This window comes from Macrobrachium rosenbergii, chromosome 14 (genome assembly GCF_040412425.1).
Source record: "Macrobrachium rosenbergii isolate ZJJX-2024 chromosome 14, ASM4041242v1, whole genome shotgun sequence".
In the NCBI taxonomy this organism is placed as follows: Eukaryota; Metazoa; Arthropoda; class Malacostraca; order Decapoda; family Palaemonidae; genus Macrobrachium; species Macrobrachium rosenbergii.
This window is the reverse complement of record NC_089754.1, coordinates 42,562,271-42,589,770: the sequence shown is the minus strand read 5'-3', so window position 1 is coordinate 42,589,770 and position 27,500 is coordinate 42,562,271. Positions and strand designations below refer to the sequence as shown.

Below are 27,500 nucleotides of genomic sequence, written 5' to 3'. Positions count from 1 at the left end.
CCTTAAATAGAGAGAGAGAGAGAGAGAGAGAGCTAAAATAATAGATGAAAGAGAGAGAGAGAGAGAGAGAGAGAGAGAGAGAGAGAGAGAGAGAGAGAGAGAGCTAAAATAATATGAAGAGTGAGAGACAGATACAGATAAGAGAGAGAGAGAGAGAGAGAGAAAATAATATGAAGAGAGAGAGACAGATACAGCTAAATAACATGAAGAGTGAGAGAGAGAGAGAGAGCTAAAATAACATAGAGAGAGAGAGAGAGAGAATAACATGAAGAGTGAGAGACAGATACAGCTAAGAGAGAGAGAGAGAGAGAGAGAGAGAGAGAGAGAAGTAAAAAAGGACCAAGAAATCAGGAAAAAAGCTTGCATGACGACACAGGCACACACACGAAGGGTACACAGCGTCTCTTCAGCATCACTCTGACAGTCAAACTCCGCCTTTGGTAATTCGCTCCGATTTACATATGAATAGACAAGAAATTGGCAAAGTCAAGGACGACTTCGGTAAACGGACAAAATATCTAGAGAATACTTTTATTTCTCTCACTGGTATCAATAAAGAAAGTTACTTATAACTTTCTTTTTTCTTCAGTATTTTATTTATGTATTTATTTTCCCTTAATGGGTTGTTTTTCCTATTAAAGGCCTTTGGGTTGTAGAATTCTGCTTTTTCAAAAGGGGTTAATGCTTGGATTGTAATAATAATAATAATAATATAATAATAATAATAATAATAATAACAACAACAACAACAAACATCATAATAATAATAATAATAATAATAATAATAATAATAATAATAATAATAATAATAATAATAACAGACCAAGAGTTTTCTCTCCTTTCGCTTAATGTTCTTATGTAATTTCATTAGATTTATTTCACTGCATGTATAAATTTATAACTTATTTTTCCTTTCCCCTCCCAATTATTCGTTCTTTTTATCTTATTCTTCTTGCTGAATTTTAAACCCTTTCTGTAATTAACAAAAGATTTACATTTCACTTCCGAAGTTTCATTTGAGCGAAGTGTCGAATTTCCTTCATAACCATGCAAAGAATATCGATCTATGACGTTATTGTGTTTTTTAAGTGAAAAAAAAAACGAGAAGGGCTGAAATGTAAAAAAATTTCATCGGAAAGTATCTACAATTACTCAAACTTAAATCCTAGGAATAAAGTAAACCTTTGCATTGAGAATCAAAACCTATATATATAAAAATATAAAAGCTGAGAGAGAGAGAGAGAGAGAGAGAGAGAGAGAGAGAGAGAGAGAGAGAGAGAGAGAGAGAGAGAGAGAGAGTTGTTATAGATACGTAAGACAGCAATACTCAAACTGAAATCCTAAGAATACAATAAACTTTTATATATATATATGAAAATCAAAACCTATACAAATATAATAGCTGAGAGAGAGAGAGAGAGAGAGAGAGAGAGAGAGAGAGAGAGAGAGAGAGAGAGAGAGAGAGAGAGAGAGAGAGTTGTTACAGATACGTAAGACAGCAATACTCAAACTGAAATCCTAGGAATACAATACACTTTTGCCCTGAAAATCAAAACCTTACAAATATAACAACTGAGAGAGAGAGAGAGAGAGAGAGAGAGAGAGAGAGAGAGAGAGAGAGAGAGAGAGAGCTGTTACAGATCAGTAAGGCGGCAAAACGAAATAAATGTTTCATTCATAAATGTTACTTTTTTTTGTTTCCGGCAATAATTACCAGTACGTTCAAATTTATGTTAAAACATAAATACAAATACCTTATGAAAGCAATAATCCAGTTGTACAGACAAACATCAAGTTTCAATTAAGAATGCAAGTATATCTAGTATGCAAGTATGTACTCTTTAAAACTGAATTTCACATGCTATGCTAATGATAGTCACCCTAGTTCTTTAGGGAGGAGGAGGAGGAGGAGGAGGAGGAGGAGGAGGAGGAGGAGGAGGAGGAGGAGGAGGAGGAGGAGAAAAAAAGGGAAAAGAGGCAGCGAGTAGCAGCTTCTGTATAATGTGGTTAGTGGAAGTAAGCCCAGTCGTTAAATGTGTAAAGCGACTTATAACACTGTTTGGGCTTTTACACCGTGTAAATAATCATGCTTAAGCGATTTACTTCTCCCAGGATCCGAAAATACTAAGTGCTTGATAGATTCAGCCTCGATTCAAGCCATCAGCCAAACGCCTGGATTACACAAGCGCAACATTAGCCTTGCCACCCCTCCTCCTACCCCCTCCCAACCAACCCCTGATGTCCCTTGCAAGTCATACCCCTCCCCTTATCCTCCATCCCCCTCCCCAATATATTTCCACTGCCTTAATTCCAGACACCAACCCCACCCCCTCCCCAACTCCTTTAAAAATCCCAGGGTTGCAATAATGACATAATCACTCTTCTCTGCTTAAGGTAATACTCAAAGAGCATCAGAGGATAATGTTCTCACTGGTCAGCGTAAGGACGAAGGAACGTTCGGGATTGCTGGCATTTTCTTTGGTGTTTTTTTCGGGGAATTTTATATATAATAATAATAATAATAATAATAATAATAATAATAATAATAATAATAATAATAATAATAATAATAATAATAGTTATGATTTATTTTCTTCGAAGATTGTTGTTTTTCATGTATTTGCTCTGGTTGTTTTCGTTGGCCTTAATAATAATAATAATAATAATAATAATAATAATAATAATAATAATAATAATAATAATAATAATAATAATAATAATAATAGTTTCTTACATCCCAGGTTGATTGTCATACCATTTCTTTTCCCTGTACTCTTCATCTATAACAGTAATTTATTATTAGCATTATATTAATATATTATTATCATTATTATTATCATATTTATTATTATTATCTTTGTGAAAACTACATCTGACTTTTACACACTGCTATTTTAATCATTAACTGTTCTATCACCAAAGCCCTCCAATTATTCCCTCATAATTACTTTCACTGCTTTTAGTTTTCCAGTATCTTATCTGCTAGAACTATCTATCGGTTAAAACATACACATTCTTCTTTTAAGTGATCTTGTATTAAAGGTAAACGCTGAACATTTCTCATTTCGCTTCGTTACTTTGAAGTCAATGGAATTCATATATATATATATATATATATATATATATATATATATATATATATATATATATATATATATATATATATATATATATAAATATATATTTGTAGTGGCTTCAGAGTAACGAAAATGAAATTAGAAATATATATATATGTATATATATATATATATAATTGTATATATATATATATTGTATACACACACACACATATATATATATATATATATATATATATATATATATATATATATATATATATGTGTGTGTGTGTGTGTGTGTGTGTGTGTGTATGTGTGTGTGTGTACCACAGACTATTATGAAACTGCATTCAATTCTTATTCTTTTGAAGATGTCTAATGAAAATAAGACAAAACCGGTCAAGATTTATACGCTGTTTCATTTGTCCTTTTGGTACACCTGCATACATAATTCTCCTGTTCCTGTATTTAAAAAAAAAAAAAAAAATATATATATATATATATATATATATATATATATATACATATATATAATGCAGAGATATACATGTTGTAAAAACAGAATTCAGAATTCCATGTCACGAAGTGCAATGCAAATTGACTGCTGATTCACTTATGGTCACCGAAGACGAAAATACTCAACCTGATTCGAATCAAAATATTTATACTACAGAAAATGGTAAAGACGCTTGATAAAATAAATCACTTCAAACAAATTACTAACGTTCGCATCAAAGAATACCTCCCACCAAGTTTCAAAAACTTAACAATAAATCTGACATCCTCTACGAGACGAACCTACCTCATTTACAAATCTATTCGAAATAAAACACAGATGTTTTTAACGATGATAAGAAAACTGTGGGATGCTAACATAACAAAAAACCGGAAACTGGCGATTTTTGATGATAGAACACTTACGGACGAGTTCAAAAACAGTAAGTCATAAGAGGATTTAAAAGCTCACAATATTTTTCAGATAAGTAAAGAAGACTTTTTTTCTCCATTGTAAAATAAGTAAAACAAGTAAAATCTACAAGATGGCCACATGGTTGACTGGGAAAATAAGTCATAAGAGGATTTAAAAAAGCTCACAACATGTTTCAGATAAGTAAAGAAGATTTTTTTTCCACATTGTAAAATAAGTGAAACAAGTAAAATCTACAAGAAGGCCTTATGGTTGCCAGAAAAAATCTCTTTATAATAAACCCTACATTTATCCGAATTTGTTTTTTTCTGCACGCAGCAACGACAGTCTAAGGGTAACGAACTCCAGTTTTAAGCTCGCCGTCGTTTAGCTTGTGGAGAGTCCCTCCATAAGTATGAAAAATAATCGTGTTTCAGTTACATTTTTAGAATTTTATGTCATGTCCCTAAATCCTGGATCTGTCATCTCGACCGACCTCCTCTTACGGTAAATCATACTTGACGCCATGAGTACACCAGCAAACACATAAGGTGAACCGTTCATATAGTCCAGTGGTTCTCAAATTGGGGGTAGCTACCCAGGCGGGGATAATGAAGCCATTCTGGGGGTTAACGAGGCACTTTCTGACATATATAAAATGCATTAGAAATTAAGCATTCCAATATCTTCTTTCCTCTATATCATAACTTCACGAAACTGAAGATGAATGGGGTAGGGGTAATGGTAGTCTATCACACCACTGCCGCGGGTAACGATACCAAAAAAATTTGAGAATCACTGGCATAGTATAATGAATAATACCTTGCATTTCAGTTTTGAGACACAAACACACACGTAATCACTACTCCATCGAATGGATACCAGCGTTAGGCGCTAACGTATAATCCCCTTCAACCAGCTACACTGTAGTAATGATGAAAGAAAACTAATTTAACATTTAAGATGGTTCGAAACTTAATGATATAAAGAAAAATGACTGATTGTGCATAGTAAATTTCTAATAACAGTAAGCCTACGTTTTAAAAGTAGTCAGAAAACGATCAAGATGAGAGCTACATATTTTCAGTTTAAAGAGATGTGCATAAATGTTAAATATAGAATCCAATAAATAATTCACACACAAATTACATCCTGCAAGTGCAATTTTTTCATTCTGCAAAATACGTAGTCGGGAGAAGCTGTCAGAATTACTTTAAAACTCATCTATTTCGTATGGGTTGTTGCCTGAAAACTTCTAAAGAATAGTATTGACACTGGTTCCTAGAAGCATAAAGGAGTCTTTAAAATAAGAAAGATTGACACATAAAGCATTATAACTAATATATATATATGTATATATATACATACAGTATATATGTAATTTATAATTTATATATATACATATATATATTTTTTCTGACGCTAACAATACTCGATGGATGACGATAAAGAAATTCATACCATTTCCTTAAAAATTAACAGCATTTACAATCAAACATGGCCCAGGGTACCTAAAAAAAAAAAAAAAAAAAAAAAATCATCACCACCAAAAAAAAAAAAAAAAAAAAAAAAAAAAACGACCCCGCATCATCTGTCCGAGGAGTCTTTGTGTCCGGGGTTTGTCTGTTCATGAAGTCTCGTACATAAATGGCCACTAGGAATTGATGGCTGGAGTTAAGCCGGAACGAAAACTGGTTATTTGTGGGGCTTAACCAGCAGGGGGGAGGAGGAGGAGGAGGAGGAGGAGGAGGAGGAGGAGGAGGAGGAGGAGGAGGAGGAGGAGGAGGACAAGAACACAAGTCGAGGAAAAGAAGGTTGGGAAAAGAAGGAGAGAGAGAGAGAGAGAGAGAGAGAGAGAGAGAGAGAGAGAGAGAGAGAGAGAGGCACACAAAAGACAACAAGAAAAGACAGATGGAAGGAAATATTCACATTTGGGAGCAAACGCATGCGCAATAAAGAGCACATAAAAAAAAAAAATAAAATTCGCAAATTTTTTGGCTCTACAAACCAGAGCTGAGGAAATCAAAGCAACATATTTTCATATTTCTCTTATATAAATACACATGGCGGAAACGAGGTCAATCCCATCCTGTACACTCAAAATTAAATTGCGAAAGGCGAATTAGAAAATTAAAAGCAACTTTGGAATTATGAACGTGGAACGGGAATTCACTTTTCACCTATCGTCTTTTTCGCAGGTTGGCGTGCATTTATGTAATCCAAGAGACGTCAAAACCAGCTTTATTTACAAATACTCACGCATCTCCTCTGGTAATAAATATGCTAATAATACTAATATATAACATGTGGTCTATGTTCGACCTAATCTAACAGGAAACCTTACGCATACCATTCTTATGGTAGATGAAACTTTTAAAAATCAGGGTTATTTAATTTATATTTAGTTCACAGCATACACACACATACTGTATGTATATATATATATATATATATATATATATATATATATATATATATATATATATATATATATATATCGATATCGATAGATAGATAGATAGATAAGATGTAAAATATGCTGCGCTGAAGATAAAGCAGATGTTAGGTTGAAGAGGTTTTAATACCAGAGAAGAAACTTAAATACATGGATTGGATAAAGTCAAGGAGTTTGATGTATTGCCGATGAGCCTTCTGTGGGAGTTGTATAGAGCCTGATGTTGTAAAAGTGTGTATATATATATATATATATATATATATATATATATATATATATATATATATATATATATATATATATATATATATATATATATATATATACATATATATATATATTATATTTATATATTTTTATATATTTTTATATATATTCCCCTTCGTGGGGCTTTCGGTCACACGGAATGGATGAGGTTGCAAGCCTCAAGCCTACGCTTTTCATAGCTCGCGAGGGACTCGAATTCGTGAACTCCTATGTAGACCGTTATCAACGCCGCGTGTTCAATACAGAACAGATATACAAACGTCATGCCCATTAAATAGCAAAGATGTGACAAAATGACCCAGTCATAAAAATGACAAAAAACTAAATGACGTGAAATTTATATGAAATGAAAAATTAAATGACATAACAATATGTCAAGTGGTCCCAGACATAGTGAAATTATTATTGCAATTATACTGAATTATTCGTTTATATATTACTGCATACAACCGGATAATTATGTCTGACGGACACATGATTTTAACACCCAACATGAGGGGTAAGCGATGTAACTAATATATAAATTGCATTTAATTGCAAACCTTTGCCATTTCTCTTTAACGCATGACTAGAAGTAAATGAGGCATTACCTCTGAATATTTCAATGCTACCTGATCATTTTCTTTCTTGAGAAGATCACCTCGAAATCAAGCCCACAGGGAAGTTTGTTAAGGATGCGCAAACGTCGAAATAATTCCCATAAAAAAAGGATAACATTCGCTACGACATCAGAAAAGAAAAACAAAATAAAAAAAAAATAAATAAAAAAAAGGAGGATTAAAAACTATACAAGCAAGTACACGCCTAAATTCATCCGAGACCAGAAAGCCACAGAAAGGCTTTTATGCGCCCTGGCAGTGATGCCGACATCGCCTAAAGAAAAAAAAAACAGAAAAAAAAAGCCGCGCATTTTTCTGTCCCTGGCGGCGAAAATAAATGGAAAATATATCCCGTTGAAACATATACATATAAAACATCCTTTTTGACATGACTCCTATATGAATATATATATATACTCCGGCGGACACGCGTCTGGTCTCCGGGTTTCACAATGCCGCTCAGATAATCCATTACCGGACTTCGACCGGTGAAGCCAAAGCCCCCGGAGGCTTGATTGCACAATTGAGGTTGCCGCTGCACGGATAGATTGCTACCTAAAAGCCAGGTGGTGGTGGTGGCGGTGGTGGCGCCGTGGCTTTCACCACAGACGATATCAAACCCATCTAGCGACAAATACGCGGCCAGGGTAAAGTCGGCCTGTTGAAATACAAAGATCTGGCCCTTTTTATGAAAGCGTACCCAGGACAATGATTTCGGCAATGTAATGGGAAAACTGTGTGCTCCTGATGACTTAGGCCTAGTGCCACAGCCAATGCTCTACCTGGAGGTCATTGTCATAAAATTCCAGCAACAAAATGTATCACCCAACCTGAGCAAAATAGGTTAATTATGTTTTCAAATACTTCACGCTATACTGCTTTATGGTAACTCCGTATTTATTCTCCCCACAGAAAATTGAAAGGAAAACTAAGTTATACGGTAACAGACATATGAATTATATGATGAAACAAATAACGGCTGGAACTTACGAATGTCACTAATTTGTCGACGCATTAACCTACCAAACTAAAGAAAAAAAAATCTGAGAGAAAAGTCTGAAGAGATAAATAAGAAATAAGTACCATCCAAGTGGTGTAAACAAAGAAGTTTCTGGCAACAACCTCTACTAAAGTCTAAGCATTATCAAATTAGTTTACATTACTAATGAAGCATGAAGAGAGAGAGAGAGAGAGAGAGAGAGAGAGAGAGAGAGAGAGAGAGAGAGAGAGAGAGAGAGAGAGAGGAACAACCACTACTAAAGTCAACCATTACAAACTGTCTAAGGACACACAAACACACACACACACACACAGAGAGAGAGAGAGAGAGAGAGAGAGAGAGAGAGAGAGAGAGAGAGAGAGAGAGAGAGATTTTATATAAATGAAAAAATGGTCAGTTCATGTGAAAACGAGAATTACCACAAGGCTCCGTTTAAAACTATTCCTTTCCTAAGACAGAACTCTGAAGAGATAAAAAAAAAAAAACAGCCAATGATCTTAGATATTCAAAAAACGAAGAGGAATATTTTAAACCTTCGAGGCTAAATGGCATCAAACCCCGACACCAGAAAATTATTTGTCGTGTCACCGCTCGAAGCAAATGATTAAGACGTATTCGACAAAGTAATGTTGAAATAAGCCTGCTACAAATGCCGGATTAACATTCTTTAATGCTGTTATTATCGTCCTGTTGTGGTTTTCACGAGAGTGGAAAACATTCGGAGACGACTTGCTGTCATTTTTAGCAGCTTCATAGAAAGGAAAGCTGGCTGAGAGAGAGAGAGAGAGAGAGAGAGAGAGAGAGAGAGAGAGAGAGAGAGAGAGAGAGAGAGAGAGAGAGAAGGTCAGAGAGAGAGAGAGAGAGAGAGAGAGAGAGAGAGAGAGAGAGAGAGAGAGAGAGAGAGAGAGAGAGAGAGAGAGAATGACCATCAGCCAAGTCAGGGTGAGGTAAATGAATAAGGTGGGTTGAGAGAGAGAGAGAGAGAGAGAGAGAGAGAGAGAGAGAGAGAGAGAGAGAGGCAGGATTAGGTAAAAGAGAGAGAGAGAGAGAAAATGAACACCAGACAAGTCTGGGTGAGGTAAATGAATAAAGTGGGTTGAGAGAGAGAGAGAGAGAGAGAGAGAGAGAGAGAGAGAGAGAGAGAGAGAGAGAGAGAGAACAGAATGAGTAGAACTATGGATGAAAAAATAAACACATTCATCTAGATTTACCTCAATAACTGTTGCAGCTGATTCAACAAAGGAGCAGAAGTTGCACATAATATGATTCCAGTCAAAACTTCAACAGTAATGACAAAATCGAAGTTATGTAAATTAATATTTACTGATTAAAAATTACAATTTCCAATCAGGAAATCAAGTAGACTGAAATTATATACGCAGTCAACGTCATACGTTAGACTAGCATGATCAGTATTGCTATTGGAACAAGATTCGTGTCATGACAATAAAAATATAAAGATTTTGATGATTTGAGAATAAAGCCTTAATAATATTAGGAGTCAGACTGCAGTATAGAGTGAAAATGAAAAATTAAGGGAACTTATGTTAGTTCCTTACGTAGACGAGATGACAGTGATGCAGGGAGAGAGAGAGAGAGAGAGAGAGAGAGAGAGAGAGAGAGAGAGAGAGAGAGAGAGAGAGAGAGAGAGAGAGAGAGAAGAACTATGAGACGTGAGCCTGAAGACACGTGGAGATTTGTGGAGGATGAAACAAATGAAAAATCATGACTGACAAAAATTTACAGATGTCCTTCTGGCGTCGCACGGAGTTGGGGCGATGATAATAATAACGATGATGATGATGAATTACAGTATAATGAATCCTTGTAAAGTTGCTTAAAACACCTTAATGAAGGATACTTTGACCAAACTGCAGCAATAAGAATGAGAATGAATACATATGTATACATAACTGTATCATGCATACATACATAAATAAATAATTAATATATATATATTATATATATATATATATATATATATATATATACATACATATATATATATATATATATATATATGTATGTATGTATGTATGTATGTATGTATGTATGTATATATATATGTATAACCAACACGACGGGACGAAGTGGCCGAACAGAACAAAACGAAAGACATATGTATGAATAAATAAAAGACAATCCATTAATCACCCTACTTCACTACATCCGAAGGGATTACACAATTGTACGATTACTACGAAGCTTTGAGCAACTTAAAAATCTGAAAGCCGGATTCCGTTTTTTTCGTTAAGCGGGATGTTTCTCTAAAGCCGGATGTTTTACTTATTAACATATTAATTCATAATTCAATCGTCATGAAAATGAGGCTGTTATCAATGTATTAAGACCATTTTGTCTTTTTTTTCGATTCTTAATTACTCGAAGCTTAAAACGGATTTTTTATTTTTCAAAAATAGCAGAATTTTGAAAAATGTTTTACCGCATTTTTTGTTCTTCCTTCGGTTTTTTTTTTTTTTTTTCGGAAAGATAAATGGTTTCCACTGAGTGACATATTTCAGCCTGACAGAAATAATATAATATAGAGGATTCCAAGGGTACTGCGCTTCGTCCAATAATTCCTTACTTTGAACAGCCTTTTGTTTCTATTTTGACTGCAGGTTTGCCGAGATGTTATGCTGTTCTTCTACGTAAGTGTTCTTTGTCAAGTTCTGTTCCATTTACTTATTAATTTGTTTCCTTTTTAGTTTTCTGTTAAAGAAAACTATTGTGCCAGCTTTGTCTGTTCGTCCGGACTTTATTCTGTCCGCCCTCAGATCTTAAAAACTATTGAAGCTAGAGGGCTGCAAATTGGTATGTTGGCAATCCACCCTCCAATCATCAAACATACCAAATTGCATCCCTCTAGCCTCAGAAGTTTTTATTTTATTTAAGGTTACAGTTAGCCATAATCGTGCGTCTGGCAACGCTACAGGACAGGCCACTACCAGGCCGTGGTTGAAGGTTTCATGGGCCGCGACTCATACAGCATTATACCGAGACCACCGAAAGATAGATCTATTTTCGGTGGCCTTGATTATACGCTGTAGCGGCTGTGCATAAAACTCGATTGCGCCGTAGAAACTTCGGCGCAATTTTTACTTGTTTTTTGTGGCCACAGACTCCTAAACCAATGTCGTAAAAGAAAGTTTTATTTTTTAGGGTAGGCGAATATGGAATACGGAGGATAAGGTAACGGTGCAAGTTAGCATGAGAAAGTACGCGCTATTTACCACTGTTATTATTACAAATCGCAAGCCATTCGCTCATAAACTTGATTCATTTCTCGTTATAATGTGGTTCGGATTCCACAATAAGCTGTAGCTCCCGTTGCTAAGTAACCAGTTGGTTCTTAGCCACGTAAAATAAATCTAATCCTTCGGGCCAGCCCTAGGAGAGCTGTTAATCAGCTCAGTGGTCTGGTTAAACTAAGGTATACTTAACCTAACGAACCCACAAATCATTGTCTTTCAGATTCCAAAAACATTTAGTTCAGGAATGCGGTCGCTAGTCCCAGGTCCTGCCCTGAGTGGCCTTAGGAGTACATATAAAAAAAATATGGCGTTTAGGTACACATAAATCAAGTAAAAAATTAGCCGAGGTTTTTCGGCGCAATCGAGTTTTCTGTAAAGCGTATAATGTTGTACGAAACTCTCAGACACGGCCCATGAAACTCTCAGCTGTGGCCCATGAAACTTTCAGCCACGGCCCGGTGGTGGCATGTCCTATAGCGTTGCCAGACACACGATCATGGCTAACTTTAACCTTAAATAAAATAAAAACTACTGAAGCTAGAGGGCTGCAATTAGGTATGTTTGATGATTGGAGGGTGGATGATCAACATACCAATTTGCAGTCTTCTAGCCTCAGTAGTTTTTAAGATTGCGGATAGAAAAAGTGCTGACAGAAAAAAAAAAGTCATCTCAATAGTTTTCTTTTACAGAAACCTAAAAAGTTTGGTGGTAGGAAGCAGCCATTCACCTAACGATCCACAGGAAATTTCGTGTACCGACCACACTCAACATACGTCAGCGTTTTAACAGGATAAAAAAAAAAAAAAAAAAAAAAAAAAAAAAAAAAACAGGCAATCATCAAAGAGACAAGCATTCATTGCCAGCTTACAACAGATCTTGGGTCCTTCATCTTGTAATAATTTCGTATTATTTCTTAAACGATCATTGCAGACGCGTTTAAAAATGCCCCGGTTGAAATCACTGCAGCCCAACGCTGCCAGTTCACATATCAAGTCTACTGAAGAGTGGAGCAAATGAGTTTTAGCCTTGATTAAGGTTAGACCACTATAGATTTCTTACCTTCAACTACTTTTCAATCAAAGAACCATAATTTTTACATTTACTTTATTTCCCTCATGAGAAACCAATATCGACATAACGGGAGTCTAAATCAAGTTTTTCCCAAGCAACAAGAATTTCTGACTTAACTGCTGCTCGATTTGATCTTTAGCAGTCCGAGTTGTTATCACTGTTGAGGTTTTGGGGTTTCATCTGACTTACGTGCGTAACAGTCCGAGTTTCTATCATTGTTGAGGTTTTGGGGTTTCATCTGACTTACGTGCGTAACCTTTCCCGTCAAATGGACTGTTTTTCTTATCATACAACGAATTATAGCAACACTTTACATGAAAAACAGCAGAATGGCTTTCACATTTTTGTTATAACCCAATACACTCGTGTATTAAAACCAAACCAATCTCATATTCCGAACATTCCACGATACTTACCACAAAGGCATCGAAGACACTTTGTCACTTCTAATATTCAAAACAAAATTTAAGACATGCTCTTTGCCAGAAATTTATATAGGTATTATCACAACGCAAAGAAACTGAGGAGTTCCGTAAAATAACGAGAAATGGACAAGTTTAAAATATAAACTAATACAAAAGGATAATAAAAAATATCCAAAAAATCTCTATCGCAGAAAAACCAAAAGTTGACTGCAGTCAAAGCGCAACCAATTAAAGAAACGACATTAACGAAAACAGGGAATACTTCATTTTACATAACTGTTGACTAGCAATACACACACACACACACACACACACACACATATATATATATATATATATATATATATATATATATATATATATGTATATATATATAAATATAATAACATTCATATATATATATATATATATATATATATATATATATATATATATATATATATATATATGAATGTTATAACTTCCAAGTTCAGTTCTTGAAAATAAAAAATAAAATGAACAAATTAATTCCCGAAACAGCAATCACTAAATAAAGTAAACAAATAAACAAACAAATAAATAAACACAACTTCCACAAAAAAAAAAAAAAAAAATAGCACAAAACTATCCGAGAGAGTAACACTCACGCTCTTTCCTGGTTGTCCAGATGAATGACTAGTTCATCCCGCTTGTTCACTATAGTCACCAGTTCCTCCAGGAGTAATTTTTCTCTCAGCTTTTGTGCCTCCGTCTTTTGCCAATCTGAAAGGAAGAAGAAAAATATGATGTAAGTTATGATGGAATGATTGGCGATTAATTACCAGTAAGTTTTTAAGTGAACTAAAACAAATTATTCCCGTAGGATTCGTGAGGTCTGGAAGTAAGGAGGGAATGACTGGTGGTGAAATGCCATTAAGTTTTTTAAGTGACACAAACGAAATATTCCTGTAGGATTCGTGAAGTCTAGAAGGAAGAAGATATAGGATTAAGCCACGATGGAATGACTGGCGTTGAAAAGCCATTTAGTTTTAAGTGACCTCAATCAAAATATTCCTGTACGATTTGTAAAATCTGTGAGCTGATCAATAAATTTTCTCTTTTGATCTTCATGAAGGGTGATATCTGGTCGTCGAATTCATATTAATGATTTATACTTTGAAATAAAATCTGATTAAGTTCCGATGGAATGACTGGCGTTTAAATGCCATTAAGTCTTTAAGTGAATGCTAACAAAGTATTCCTGTAGGATTCGTGAAGTCTGGAAGGATGAAGAAATAGGATGTATGTTACGATGGAATGATTGGTGCTCAAATGCCATAAAGTTTTTTAAGTGAACACCCAAAAAGTATTCCTGTAGGATTCGTGAAGTCTGGAAGCTGACTTACGTATTTTCTCTGTTGACCTTCCAAATGGTTTTAACCTCTGGTCTCCGATTTCACATTTATGATACATACATACTTTCAAATGCTTTTATTCCTAACCTATTTAGAGCACATCTGAGATATCTGAGTGGGCACTAATTCTCTACAATCACTTATCTTTTACTTTTATATATCTTTCTCTATTATCATTTGTCTTATACTGTTATATATCGTTTTTTTAATCATTTGTCGTAAACTGATGTATGTCGATCTCTGTAATTTTTTGTCCTTTACAGTCATATATCGTTCTCCATAATCATTTGTCTTATACTGTTATATGTCGTTCTCTGTAATCATTTGTCTTGTATTGTTACTGTATTGTCGTTCTATATAATCATTTGACTTTTACAGTCAAAACGTTATAATCATTTGTTTTACACAGTCACATATCATTCTCTATATTCATATGTCTTATACTGTCATATGTCGTTCTCTATAATCATTTGTCTTTTACAGTCATATATCATTCTCTATAATCATTTGCCTTATATTATACACCATACTCTAAAATCATTTGTCTTATACTGGTAAATATCGTTGTTTATAAGTTACAACCTGTGAGCCAGACCAACCTAAGCACAGCGGTGTTCTTGGTGTGTTTAAAAAAAATCTTCTTTACAACCACTTTCTCTGTTTCTTTGTACTCACAGTTATAATCAAATAGGCTGTAGAAATACCGGAACGTACAAAGTATTCCAAAAGTAAATCTTGTATGCAAAATATGGTGTGTACGATTTTATGACGAAAGTGACCCAAGCCTCTAATGTAGCCTGCACCAGGGTGCAGGCTATTACAGTATGTACATGTGAGTTGAGCCAATATTAAATGATATATATATTTATATTTATATTTATATAAATATATATATATATATATATATATATATATATATATATATACTCATATATATACACATATACATATATATGTACTGTATATATATATATATATATATATATATATATATATATATATATATATATATATATATATATATATATACATATACAGAAACATGTACTTCAACCTCAAAAACAAACTGACCGCTCACATCAAGAGCTTGAGGATATATCAGCAATATATAGAATCAAATGTCATACGAGCATCTAGGAGATCTACAAAGGCAGCTAAATTCAGAGAACAACACTTTGTATGCTTATCACTATGATTTCACTTCAACGGAGATTCTGCATTTTAACTAGATAACTCACCTAATCGGGTAAAAAAAAAAAAAAAAAAAAAACACTTTGATGAAGTGCTGTCAATGGCTCTGACCTCTCTTACAGAGAAATATGACCACTTCAATAAAGTAAAGTAATATATGAACGTTTCTATAACAGATCAATCTTACAATAGTACCCTGATTTCCTACCTCACTAAGAAATGAATCCATTTCCTATCGTAAATCTGGTTCCGTAAGCCAGAAATGGATCTTAAAATCTTTACATCGGGTTTTCTATAGTGGAGGAAGCGCCTTGATCAAAATTATAACAAAAAATAAAAAAATCTAAAAAATATTTTAACATATTCAACTGACATAACGAAATACTGATTCCCCATGCAAGCCTTCCAAAACATTGCTATTGGATTAATCAGACTTTATGTCAGCACGGGCTCTTGCTTCTTCGTGCGGCTTTCAAAAATCAAACTAAAATACAAAATGACCCATGTCAAATGTAAAAGAAATTTCTTGAATGATGCAAGAAGCCATTATCTTGCAATTTTTCGATTAACCACAGTGCATAAATCCGAGTACATGAATCTCGGTAAATCTTTTACTACTCTGTGAAATGGGTTCCATGGAGTGAACTTTACATAAATTGGAAAAAATAACCATTTAAGCATTGAACTACAAAAATAGGAAAAAAAAAAACATTAGATGACTCTTTGATGTCACCAGATAACTTATATCTAAGCACCTATTGCAATCATAAAGATGATTATCAGGTATCACTGTCTAAGCACCACAAAGGGAAAAATCATCTCAGACACAATATAAATAAATAACAGGTAGTGAACGACAATAGTAAAATACACTGATAAATAAATAAATATCTAAATAAATAAATAAATATATTACATACATGCATTAAATAAATAGAAGGAAATATTCAACTACAGCAAGTTTTCAGTTGATGTAAAAATATGTCAGTTCTCAGCACCTATTAAATTTGATATTGCAGTCTAAGAATTTCTTTTTTTATTGCAATTTTATATGAATCTGTCATACGGTAAATCAAAAACAAAAGCCAAAAATCCATGAATTTGCATTACACCAAGCACATACACTCACTTCAGGTACAAGCAAGTATGAAAACAAACACACAATCTAAGACCGGTTTGCACTCTAGAATGATTAGAGCTGGAAAAGTACTACTTAAGTGCGTAACTATCATCATTATTACTGTAATATTTGTACACTGAGAGAAACGTCCCTAAATGGAATAACTAATTACTGCGTAACCAGAATCAAGGAAATTCAACGTGGACGAAACTCTATTCTGCAGTGCTATTTTATTGTAATGAAAATAAATTGAATTGCGAAACTAAAATCAAGGAGATGCAACGTGGTTGTAACAATCTCTCTCTCTCTCTCTTTCTTTGGGCCTGGGTTATGAAAGGACATTGCATTCCCCGTCCCACTGACCTTTGCTCTCAGAGAGAGAGAGAGAGAGAGAGAGAGAGAGAGAGAGAGAGAGAGAGAGGGGGGCGTCGATTTTTTGCAAATTGCCCCAAAGATCAGCGTCTTAATAGTGGGTTTCCGATGACAATACTGGGTGTGACACCAGTTTGCCATATTAACCAAAACTTCAGTACGACAATCACGTTACGTTATTTAGCTCTTTGTTGGGTGAGTCTGTAGAGCTGCGGACTGTCACTCGATAGTCCGGAGTTCAATTCTCCGGCCGGCTGATGAAGAGTTAGAGAAATTTATTTCTGGTGATAGAAATTCATTTCTCGCTATAATGTGGTTCGGATTCCACAATAAGCTGTAGGTCCCGTTGCTAAGTAACCAATTGGTTCTTAGCCACGTAAAATAAGCCTAATCCTTCAGGCCAGCCCTAGGAGAGCTGTTAATCAGCTCAGTGGTCTGGTAAAACTAAGGCATACTTAACTTTTTTTATGAGATACATGGATAAAGGAATGGGTGTATATAAATGGGCATTTAGGCAATCCAATCTGTGAAAGGTCCATACTCAAATCAATACCTTTTTCGTTTTTTTTTTTTTTTTTCAAAATAATGCAAGCACATTATCTATAATAATACAATTCGAGAGGATTTGATCTTGTTTGTCTTCCCCGAGTGACACTAGGGGAGACATGACACAGTTAACCACCCCATGCAAACCGGTTTGCAGGGGGGGGGAGGGCGTAGGCAGGGAACGGGAGGGAGACATGACACAGCCAACCACCCCATGCAAACCGGTTTGCAGGGGGGGAGGGCGTAGGCAGGGAACGGGAGGGTAGGGGAGACATCAACACTCCACCTGAAAACCTGTTTGTCCGCCCCGGGTGGGGGCGGGGTTGGTACGGGATCGAGAGGGTATGGGAGACAGCAGCCCCGGGGTCCTGCGCCAACAAGCTCGTGAAAATAATAATACAACAACTGAACTTTGCTTTACTCCAATCATAAACTACTGTACAGCATTAAAAGAGGAACAATGCCCACACTTATGTTTTAAGTCTCTTAACGATTTAACTCCAGATCGAGTAACTACAAAATCGCCTCAAACAGTCATTATGCACAAGAGAATTTGATTGAGTACATAGAAAACCTAGTTAAGAGAGCAATTCGCATAGTATGCCAATTCATCACCGAATATTACAATGATATATTTATTATGTAGTTTTCAATGTTACTTTCTTCAAATTCATTATCATTTTGTGCAGTCGTTGCTGTCATATACATCAGCAAGTTATTATTATTATTACTATTAATTTAGCTGTTGTTGACATTTTCGACATCAACATTATCATCATTATTGGTGTTCTTATAATTATAATTATCATTATTATTTTCTCACATTATTATGATCATTATCACCTGCTACCATTATTATTATTATTATTATTATTATTATTATTATTATTATTATTATTATTATTATTATTACTGTTGTTGTTGTTGTTACTGCTGTCATCATCACCAAAGTAATCAAAACCAATCATTACAGAGGGACTCGCTTCACCTTACGAATCCTCTCGTCATCCCACGACTCCAAAGTTATCCCAAACCTACCAGTCGCTCGGCCGCCCCTCCCGTGACCCACCCACTCAGTCCCATCCCATCCCACCCCATCCACCCATCCATCCATCAATCATCCCAAACAGCGCAGCAGCGTCGGGAGGCTGCACCAGCAGCAGAAGCAGCAGCGTCAGGAGGAGGCGAGAGCCGCCCTAATCCGGGAGTGCTCATTACCGTGTGTGCTGAACCGCTGCCCGGCCAGAATACAACTTCATTATTTCCGCACCGGGGGGACTCCCAAGGCTCTCCCTTTAATGACGTTAATTGCTTCAGAGGCACCACGGAGTCTAGAAGGTTGCCAAATTCTGAAGCATCAAAACGATGGGTGGGGCTTGGCTGACGCAGATTTAAATTCCGTGTTCGTTTCCATAAAAAAGATTAAAAAAAAAGGATATATCACAAACCATAAATAACAACGATAATAAATAGAACTCTTTCATATCCTATCAAAATTCATAAGTCCCAGATTTTATTTTTCAACAAACTGGCAACTCCGGTAGGACCTAATCCTCCTACCAGAATCTACAAGGACAATCGGTCCGCTGCTATAACGCGTCGTCCTCCGCTGTTTGTCATGTCCTCCGTCTCTTTCTCTTCCGTTTTCTTGATTATCTTTTCGTTTGCGCCTTCGCTCTCATACAGGTGACCAAAGTCTAGTCTTCCATGTCGTGAGGTTACGAGAAACAGAATCTAAAATCTCGAAAGTTAAAAATCTCCGAATTACTGAAGATGTCACTTGAATTTCTGACAACTATTTTTGCGATATCGACAAGAAACTCAAAAAGGCTCCGACCATCCTTGGAGATATAACGCGAAATGAAGACATTAATTGCCTAAAGATAAGAGAGAGAGAGAGAGAGAGAGAGAGAGAGAGAGAGAGAGAGAGAGAGAGAGAGAGAGAGAGAGAGTTGGGCATATACGGAAAATGTATAATTTGGAACGTAAAGAATGTAAAAAAAAGACATGAATCCCATATTGACTTTAGCCTTTTCAAGTCTACAACATTATTCCCAATGAGCGCAAAACACTATTTGTGTATTTCCAATAAACACAAAACACTATTTGTGTATTTCCAATAAACACAAAACACTATTTGTGTATTTCCAATAAACACAAAACACTTTGTGTATTTCCAATAAACACAAAACACTATTTGTGTATTTCCAATAAACACAAAGCACTATTTGTGTATTTCCAATAAACAAAACACTATTTGTGTATTTCCAATAAACACAACGCACTATTTGTGTATTTCCAGTAAACACAAAACACTATTTGTGTATTTCCAATAAACACAAAACACTATTTGTGTATTTCCAATAAACACAAAACACTATTTGTGTATTTCCAATAAACAAAACACTATTTGTGTATTTCCAATAAACACAAAGCACTATTTGTGTATTTCCAGTAAACACAAAACACTATCTGTGTAGTATGTACAGTCAAAGAGAATTTTTCAGGCACTGGTTGATGATACAACTACTTGATGCCAAAGGCGAACCCAATTTTGGTAACACCTGAGCATAAAGACATCAACTCCTACTTAGCATAACTTTCGAAGACATAATTATGGCGAAAGAATAAATTAATGGCGCATAAATGGGACCTAATTTCGCGAGGACATTAGGTCACCATTTCACTCCCTCGTCCCCCAAAAAATAAATAAAAAATAAGAGACAACTACAAATTACCAAGCAATGTTAACATGTACATGACCAGGAAAGTTCAAATTTTCACCTTCTCTTCGGCCTTGGTCCTACAAAGCGTGAGTGTTCAAATCTCTCTCTCTCTCTCTCTCTCTCTCTCTCTCTCTCTCTCTCTTATTACACCTCACGATCGCAAAACTTCGGGGATAATGAAAGCTATGCAAATGATGTCACATGAGAAGGGTGAGGTTGTATTGCTTCCAACGATGCTGTCAAAATGGCAATTTGCATGTGCTATTTACCCTTTTCTATATATATATATATATATATATATATATATATATATATATATATATATATATATATATATATATATATATATATATATATACATATATATACACATATACGTGTGTGTATGCGCGTCAGAGTGAGGTGAATTCGATATCAAATGACATTTGTGGCATAATATTTGTGAACATAAAAAGTCACGTGTTTATAACTGTTGTTATAAACACGTTATAAAATCGTATTCATATGGTGCAAGCCCATTGGGGCCATTGACCTGAAATTCAAGCTTCCACAGAATGTGGTGTTCATTTGAAAGAAGTAACAGAAGGTAATAGGAAACAGAGAAAGAAGAGACTAGCTATCAGAAAATGAAAAATAAATTAACAAATAAATAAATACATGGATTAAAATGTAAGTAACTTATTAAAGCACAAGAACTGTTTCAAGGTAGTAATGCTACATCTTCGCTTGAATTTTTTATTTCCTAGTTCTACAGGTGATAAAAATTCACATATCTGCGTAGGTGATAAAATTCATATATATATATATATATATATATATATATATATATATATATATATATAATATATGCATATAAACAAACAAACATATACATAAATACATATATATATACATATATGTGTGAATAATGCAGTGCATGTACACACGAACATCTACATTAATCATTACGCGATTTATTAATTTTCAAGCAGACATCAAAATGTCACATGATTTCACAAATTAATGTCAAACTAGCATCGCAATTACTAACATCAGTGACACGAGATCAGTAATTTACGTAAGTCATTGAGTGATAGATTAGACAGATTGATGCTTTAGGACATTCAGTGTTTTGTAATACAAAAAAAAATGAGAAACGTTCGTACGTAAAGTATTAATTTCCGTCTGGGAGTCAAATCCACAAGATATTATACTGAGATTTCATATTCTGCCCAGAAACCAAACTAATGATATCATCGTTTGGTTTAGACGAGTACAAAACAGCGCTTTTGTAATTCATTTTTTTTTATTGAATTATATTATGATAATCAATAAATTTCTTCTAAACCTCACCAGACCATAAATGGGACCAAATGTGGATATAAGGGGTTAACAAGAATATTAAACCTCATAACTGATATAAATTAAGCCCAGCGTTATCAAAACAACAATTATAATAAAGCAAAGTTTTCATTAAATCTGTGAAGGTCTGTTAACCAGTTTTCCCAAACCATTGAAAAAAATAAAAACTGCAGCAATAAACAAAAGCAAAACAGGGCTATCATTTCCGTTGTAATTATCATTAGTAGGACCTGATCGACATTCAAATCAAGAAATTCAGCAACTTGTACTTATCTTTACTTCTATTCATTTACTGTCGCTTATGCCTAAGTCTTATAAATCTAATGAGTATTCACGCTTTCATAATATATATATATATATATATATATATATATATATATATATATATATATATATATATATATATATATATATATATATATATATATTACAGAGATGCAGGTTAGAAGAATTTAACAATTTAGTAGAAAATGACATCCCGACAACCACAGCAGCCGTGGATCCCGCAAAAATATTATATGCTCATTGTCTATCTGTACTAAAGAAAAAAATCTTTAAAAATATTTTTTTCCTGACGCAAAAACTTTCGTGCAATCCGAATGACTCAATCAATATACAGCAAAACCTTGTTCGGATGACAGTGTTCATCATGACACCAACTGCGGCCTCAATAATCAGACACTCTTTTACGTACTCTGTAGATGATAAGTAGTTGTTCATTTTATCCTTCCTTCTTTTGCCTTAGCTCTGGGAAGTTCTATGACTCTAACAATAATACTCTAAGAAGAGGTGAACGTCAACACTACCTCATTTTTCAACACGACCGACCCTGACTTGGGAGCAATAAAATATTTTCATTCATCTAAATGGTAAAAAAAAAAAAAAAAAAAAAAAGAAAACATGCTTTCTTGTAAAATCTGCCCTCGGAGTATCAACCGCCCTGGTCAGGCATATAAACCCCGGTAACTAAAGGGGTCCTTTCATTACTTGGAAGATGTAAGTTACCTGTATCAGAGAGTACTAGAAACCAGGCATGCATTTAAACGTCTCTGCCCTAATGGAGGGATTGACAAGAACGAAATGCTCTGCTGATGGATACATCAATTTCGTTTTGTCAATTTCTTTTGTCATAAACACCAATACACTAGTGGCTATTCTATCCTCCACGGTGGTATAATGGGCAAATCAGTAGCCTGAGTCTCCTAACAAGCGTGGATTTTGATGCAATGGTCAAGGAAAGGATCTAGTCAACTCCATTTTCCTGCCCAGGATTAACCCTTCAACGAAGCTAAATACTTACTCTCCAAGGATCGAAAGGTTTTATGAAATAAGGAAAAAAATGAAAAAAGGACGTGTTTATAAACTTGGCTGTTCATGGAATTAAAAACTGACTGACTGGTTTGTCTGTAAGTTTTGGCGTTGCAATGACTTTGGTCACCGATTACTCATTTCTTACTAGAGGGTAAACACTTCAGAACGTCCACATGCTTAGCCCGATTCCATCTCATACCGATTAAGACTTCCGTTCAGCATTTAAGAATGCCATGAAAACTAACTTAGAAACAGGCAAGCAAAACCTGATAATATAATCTCCAGACGGGTAATGAAAGTAAATTAATATATAATATATATATATATATATATATATATATATATATATATATATATATATATATATATATATATATATATATATATATATCCTCCTGAGTACTAGTCTTCGTCACTCATAATCCTCTCTTTACCGATAACATGGACTTCGGCTCGCACATCTCATCCCAGATAATGACAAAACTTCTGCCATTTCACTGTTGAAATACTTTAGTCTCGGGGCAAAGCTTTCCAAAGGTCACTACAGCATACTGTAGTTCAATGTCGACAAAATCAAAGGCCACACATTTTTCTAGCGCTAGAATTTCTAATAACATGCTCAGGAAGTAGACTTTCTCATTACATGCTCAGGGAGTTAATGGCCAGAACACACAAAGTCCTCTTGGTGGGGTTAAGATATTCCAAGTACTGGCGATAAAACCTGTGTTACAACCTCGTGAAACTGCATAACATTATAGGTACGCTCCTGGAAGTCCACTCTGACTTTGTTACCTGGGCCAAGAGTCAGTTAAATAACTGGATCTCAGATGGGCAGCCATATATATATATATATATATATATATATATATATATATATATATATATATATATATATATATATATATATATATATATATATATATATATACACACACACAATAAATATACAAATATATACATAATATATACTGTATATGTATAAATTTATATATATATACATATATAAAATAAAAATATATATATATATATATATAATATATATATATATATATATATATATATATATATATATATATATATATATATACACACACATACATACGCAAAACTCACGCGTCAAATTGCACTCGACGGAGCCAGTTTGTTATTGAAACAAATCAAGCATTCCACCTCGTGGTGTTCGGAAAGCGCCGACCGCATCACGTCAATTAACGAGGAATTACAACAAAAATGCCACGTTTTAACTAATCAAAAATGGCTGGGCTTATACGGACGGGACGCCGATCTAAAACATCCCTACAGAATAACGTATATTAAAAAAAAAAAAAATTAAAATTCGGGACATATTCCGTAGATAAACCCTGAAAGCCGGTTATCGTAGGATACGAAAAGCAATTAAAAATGAGAGACGGCAATTTTTATGACACCAATACCATTCTAGCTCCGCGGACAATATGATTCCATATACGCTATGTACAATAGTTAAAAGTGAAGACAATTAAAACCTCTACCGTGACTTCAGTCGAAACCATTATCACGTCACTTTTTCTCACCGTGGATTCTTTATTTTTCGAGAGCAAAACATCCACGTAATCTGTACACTTAATATATAACCTCAACGTATATGAAATAACAGTCAAACCTTAATCTTTCAGCAATCAGGGAAAAAGTCACGGACTAAAATTGTATTCCCAGTCGTATTACTTTCTTCCTTCCTGTGCACAGTATATATACAATACAATAATCTTTTATAAAAGTATAGGTAATACCACAGACTGAAAGGTCACAGGACCAGATAACAGAGAAATGCTCAGCCTAGGGCTACCGGAACCTTGCAAGTGATCTCAGTGTTGTGGACACCACAATAACTGTATCCACTTTGCAAATCACTTGGCATACAGTGATTTAATTTAAAAAAAAAAATACCAATTAATTAACTGAATCAGTGCCGCCTCATAATCGCTGCAACGCCAGGTTACATAGAGCCAATCAACCAGTCATTCATTACTCACTTTGCCAGCTTCTCAGATCACCTCCCCCCCAGCGCCCACTGTAGCTTGGAAAAATTCCTAGGGCCTGTTGCACGTTTGAAGCCTTGATTTTTGGGATGGGGTTGCTACCCTTAACGCGACTTCTAATGGAAGTCAATGGAACTTATATGATAAATCCATCAGTTGTTCACTGGTTGCCACCTGAATACTGATCAGATACAACGCTGTGACGTCACTGATCGAGTGACCATGGGTATAAGGAAACGTTACTCATTTTAAATACGCCTTAAAAAGAAAAAAAAAAAAATATATATATATATATATATACCTATATGTGTGTGTGCATATATGTGTGTATACAGACTATATACTGTATATATATATATATATATATATATATATATATATATATATATATATATATATATATATATATTATATATTTATAGACAATTTTTTTTCTTTTCTTTACTGTGTCATCCAAAGCAGTACTTAATCTTCCTCAACATCCGCCCTGCAAACTCGCCATAGACTCCCCTTCAAAAAAATTCATCATTCTCCCAACTTATTCTACCATTGCTAATTTTTTTTTCAACGCGGCCCTAATTAATCCTTTTTCATTCCATCCCCGCAAAAAAAAGAAGAAAAAAAAAAAAAGAAAACAGATAATGAGGTACGTAGGACAATCGGATAAACCGGCGAGAAACAATAGTACAAAACACCTGGTATGCAAGAGAAGGGGGGCTTTCGAATCCCTGCCTGTAAAAATAACGCTTTTCTTTTTTTTTCTTTCTCTTTTCCTTTTTTCCCCTTTCGCCTCTAAACAAAGACCCTTCGAAATCTCCTTCGCCTACTTTCAGTGAATTATATGCACGTGCTATTTTTCTGTGTGTTTTTTTTTTTAAGATAAATCTTCCAATATCATGTTTCCTTATGTGTCCCCGTGCTTTTTCACACATCAACTTAAAATTTTTATGATATGGTGAAAATTAACAAAAATTAGATTATATAATTCCTTAATAAGGTAAACTGTTATTTAATATTACAGTGAAAATTAACAAAAATTAGATTATTTAATTCCTTAATAAAGTAAACTGATATTTAACACTACAGTGAAATTTAAAAAAATTAGATTATATGATTCCTTAATAAACAGTAAATTGATATTTAATACTATAGTCAAAATTTACAAAAATTACATTATATAATTCCTTAATAAACACTATATTGATATTCAAACTATGAATATTAATTTAGTACTTCATAAATAATAATGAGAAAAATTTAAAAAATAAGTTAAATCCTTTATTGATTGATTGATTATGAAATTTATGTCTTGAAGACCAAGCGCCGGAAGGTGAAATAATGAAGGTGAAATATATCAATTAATGATATGACTGATAATGAATAGGTGAATGATGACGTACTAGTAAAATTCAGTGTTAAAATATGAACGTCAAAAACGAAGAATGATATTAGATAGAACCAACAAAAAATAAGTGTATATTAAACTTCTATATAATAAACAGTAAACTAACAGAGAGAGAGAGAGCGAGAGAGAGACAGAGAGAGCCGTGTGAAAAGGGAAGATATGTATTAAAGCCAAACACTGTTAGGGCTTCCCCGTCAAGCACAGGAACGGTTCAATCCCCCGTCAGAAAAGGACGGTAGACAGTCGGAGAAAAGAACCCAGCCCAACATCGCACTTGATCCTGTCTCGCCGTATAAAAAAAAAAAAAATGTGAAGAGGACAATTTCGAATGTAAAATGCTGGTGGAGAAATAAACAATTGGGAAGGGTGAACATTGTTATAATAAAAAAAAAAACTGAGATAAATTTAACATGCTGCAAAAATGTACGGGTGCACATACATACATGCACAGACACACACACACACACACACATATACAGTATATATATATATATATATATATATATATATATATATATATATATATATATATATATATATATATATATATATATATATATATATATTATATATATATATAAATATATATATATATATATATATGTATATATATATATATATATATATATATATATATATATATTTATTTAAAATGTTTTTGTGGAGGTGTTGCAATGGCATTTAACTGCGCCAGCCACCTAGAAATTGTTATTGTTATTGTTAATAATAATAATAATAACAATAGCAACATAAGCAGCAGTAATTCATAAATCATTATTATTATTATTATTATTATTATTATTATTATTATTATCACTACTTGAACAGTATTAATGCTATTATCATCACCATCATCATCATCACTTTCATTATCATTACCATCACTAATCAGATACCTCCTGGAAGGACACATTCACGCGAACTCAGAGCGCGATTTAGGTCAAACCATTTTTCTTTTTCAATCCATTCCCAGAACTTGAATAATGAGAGAGAGAGAGAGAGAGAGAGAGAGAGAGAGAGAGAGAGAGAGAGAGAGAGAGAGAGAGAGAGAGAAAGATCC

General features: G+C 34.2%; 1 protein-coding gene across 22 annotated transcripts in view; it reads right to left on the bottom strand.

The window, feature by feature from the left end:
• Ehbp1 (Eps15 homology domain containing protein-binding protein 1) overlaps nucleotides 1–27,500 on the bottom strand; it is a 745,592-nt gene that overhangs the window by 56,530 nt on the left and 661,562 nt on the right. For all 22 annotated transcript variants that reach the window (XM_067116677.1, XM_067116685.1, XM_067116673.1 and 19 more), the window contains one exon: nucleotides 13,664–13,778. In XM_067116677.1, the coding sequence (XP_066972778.1) occupies nucleotides 13,664–13,778 (115 nt within the window). The remainder of the gene's footprint in view (nucleotides 1–13,663; nucleotides 13,779–27,500) is intronic.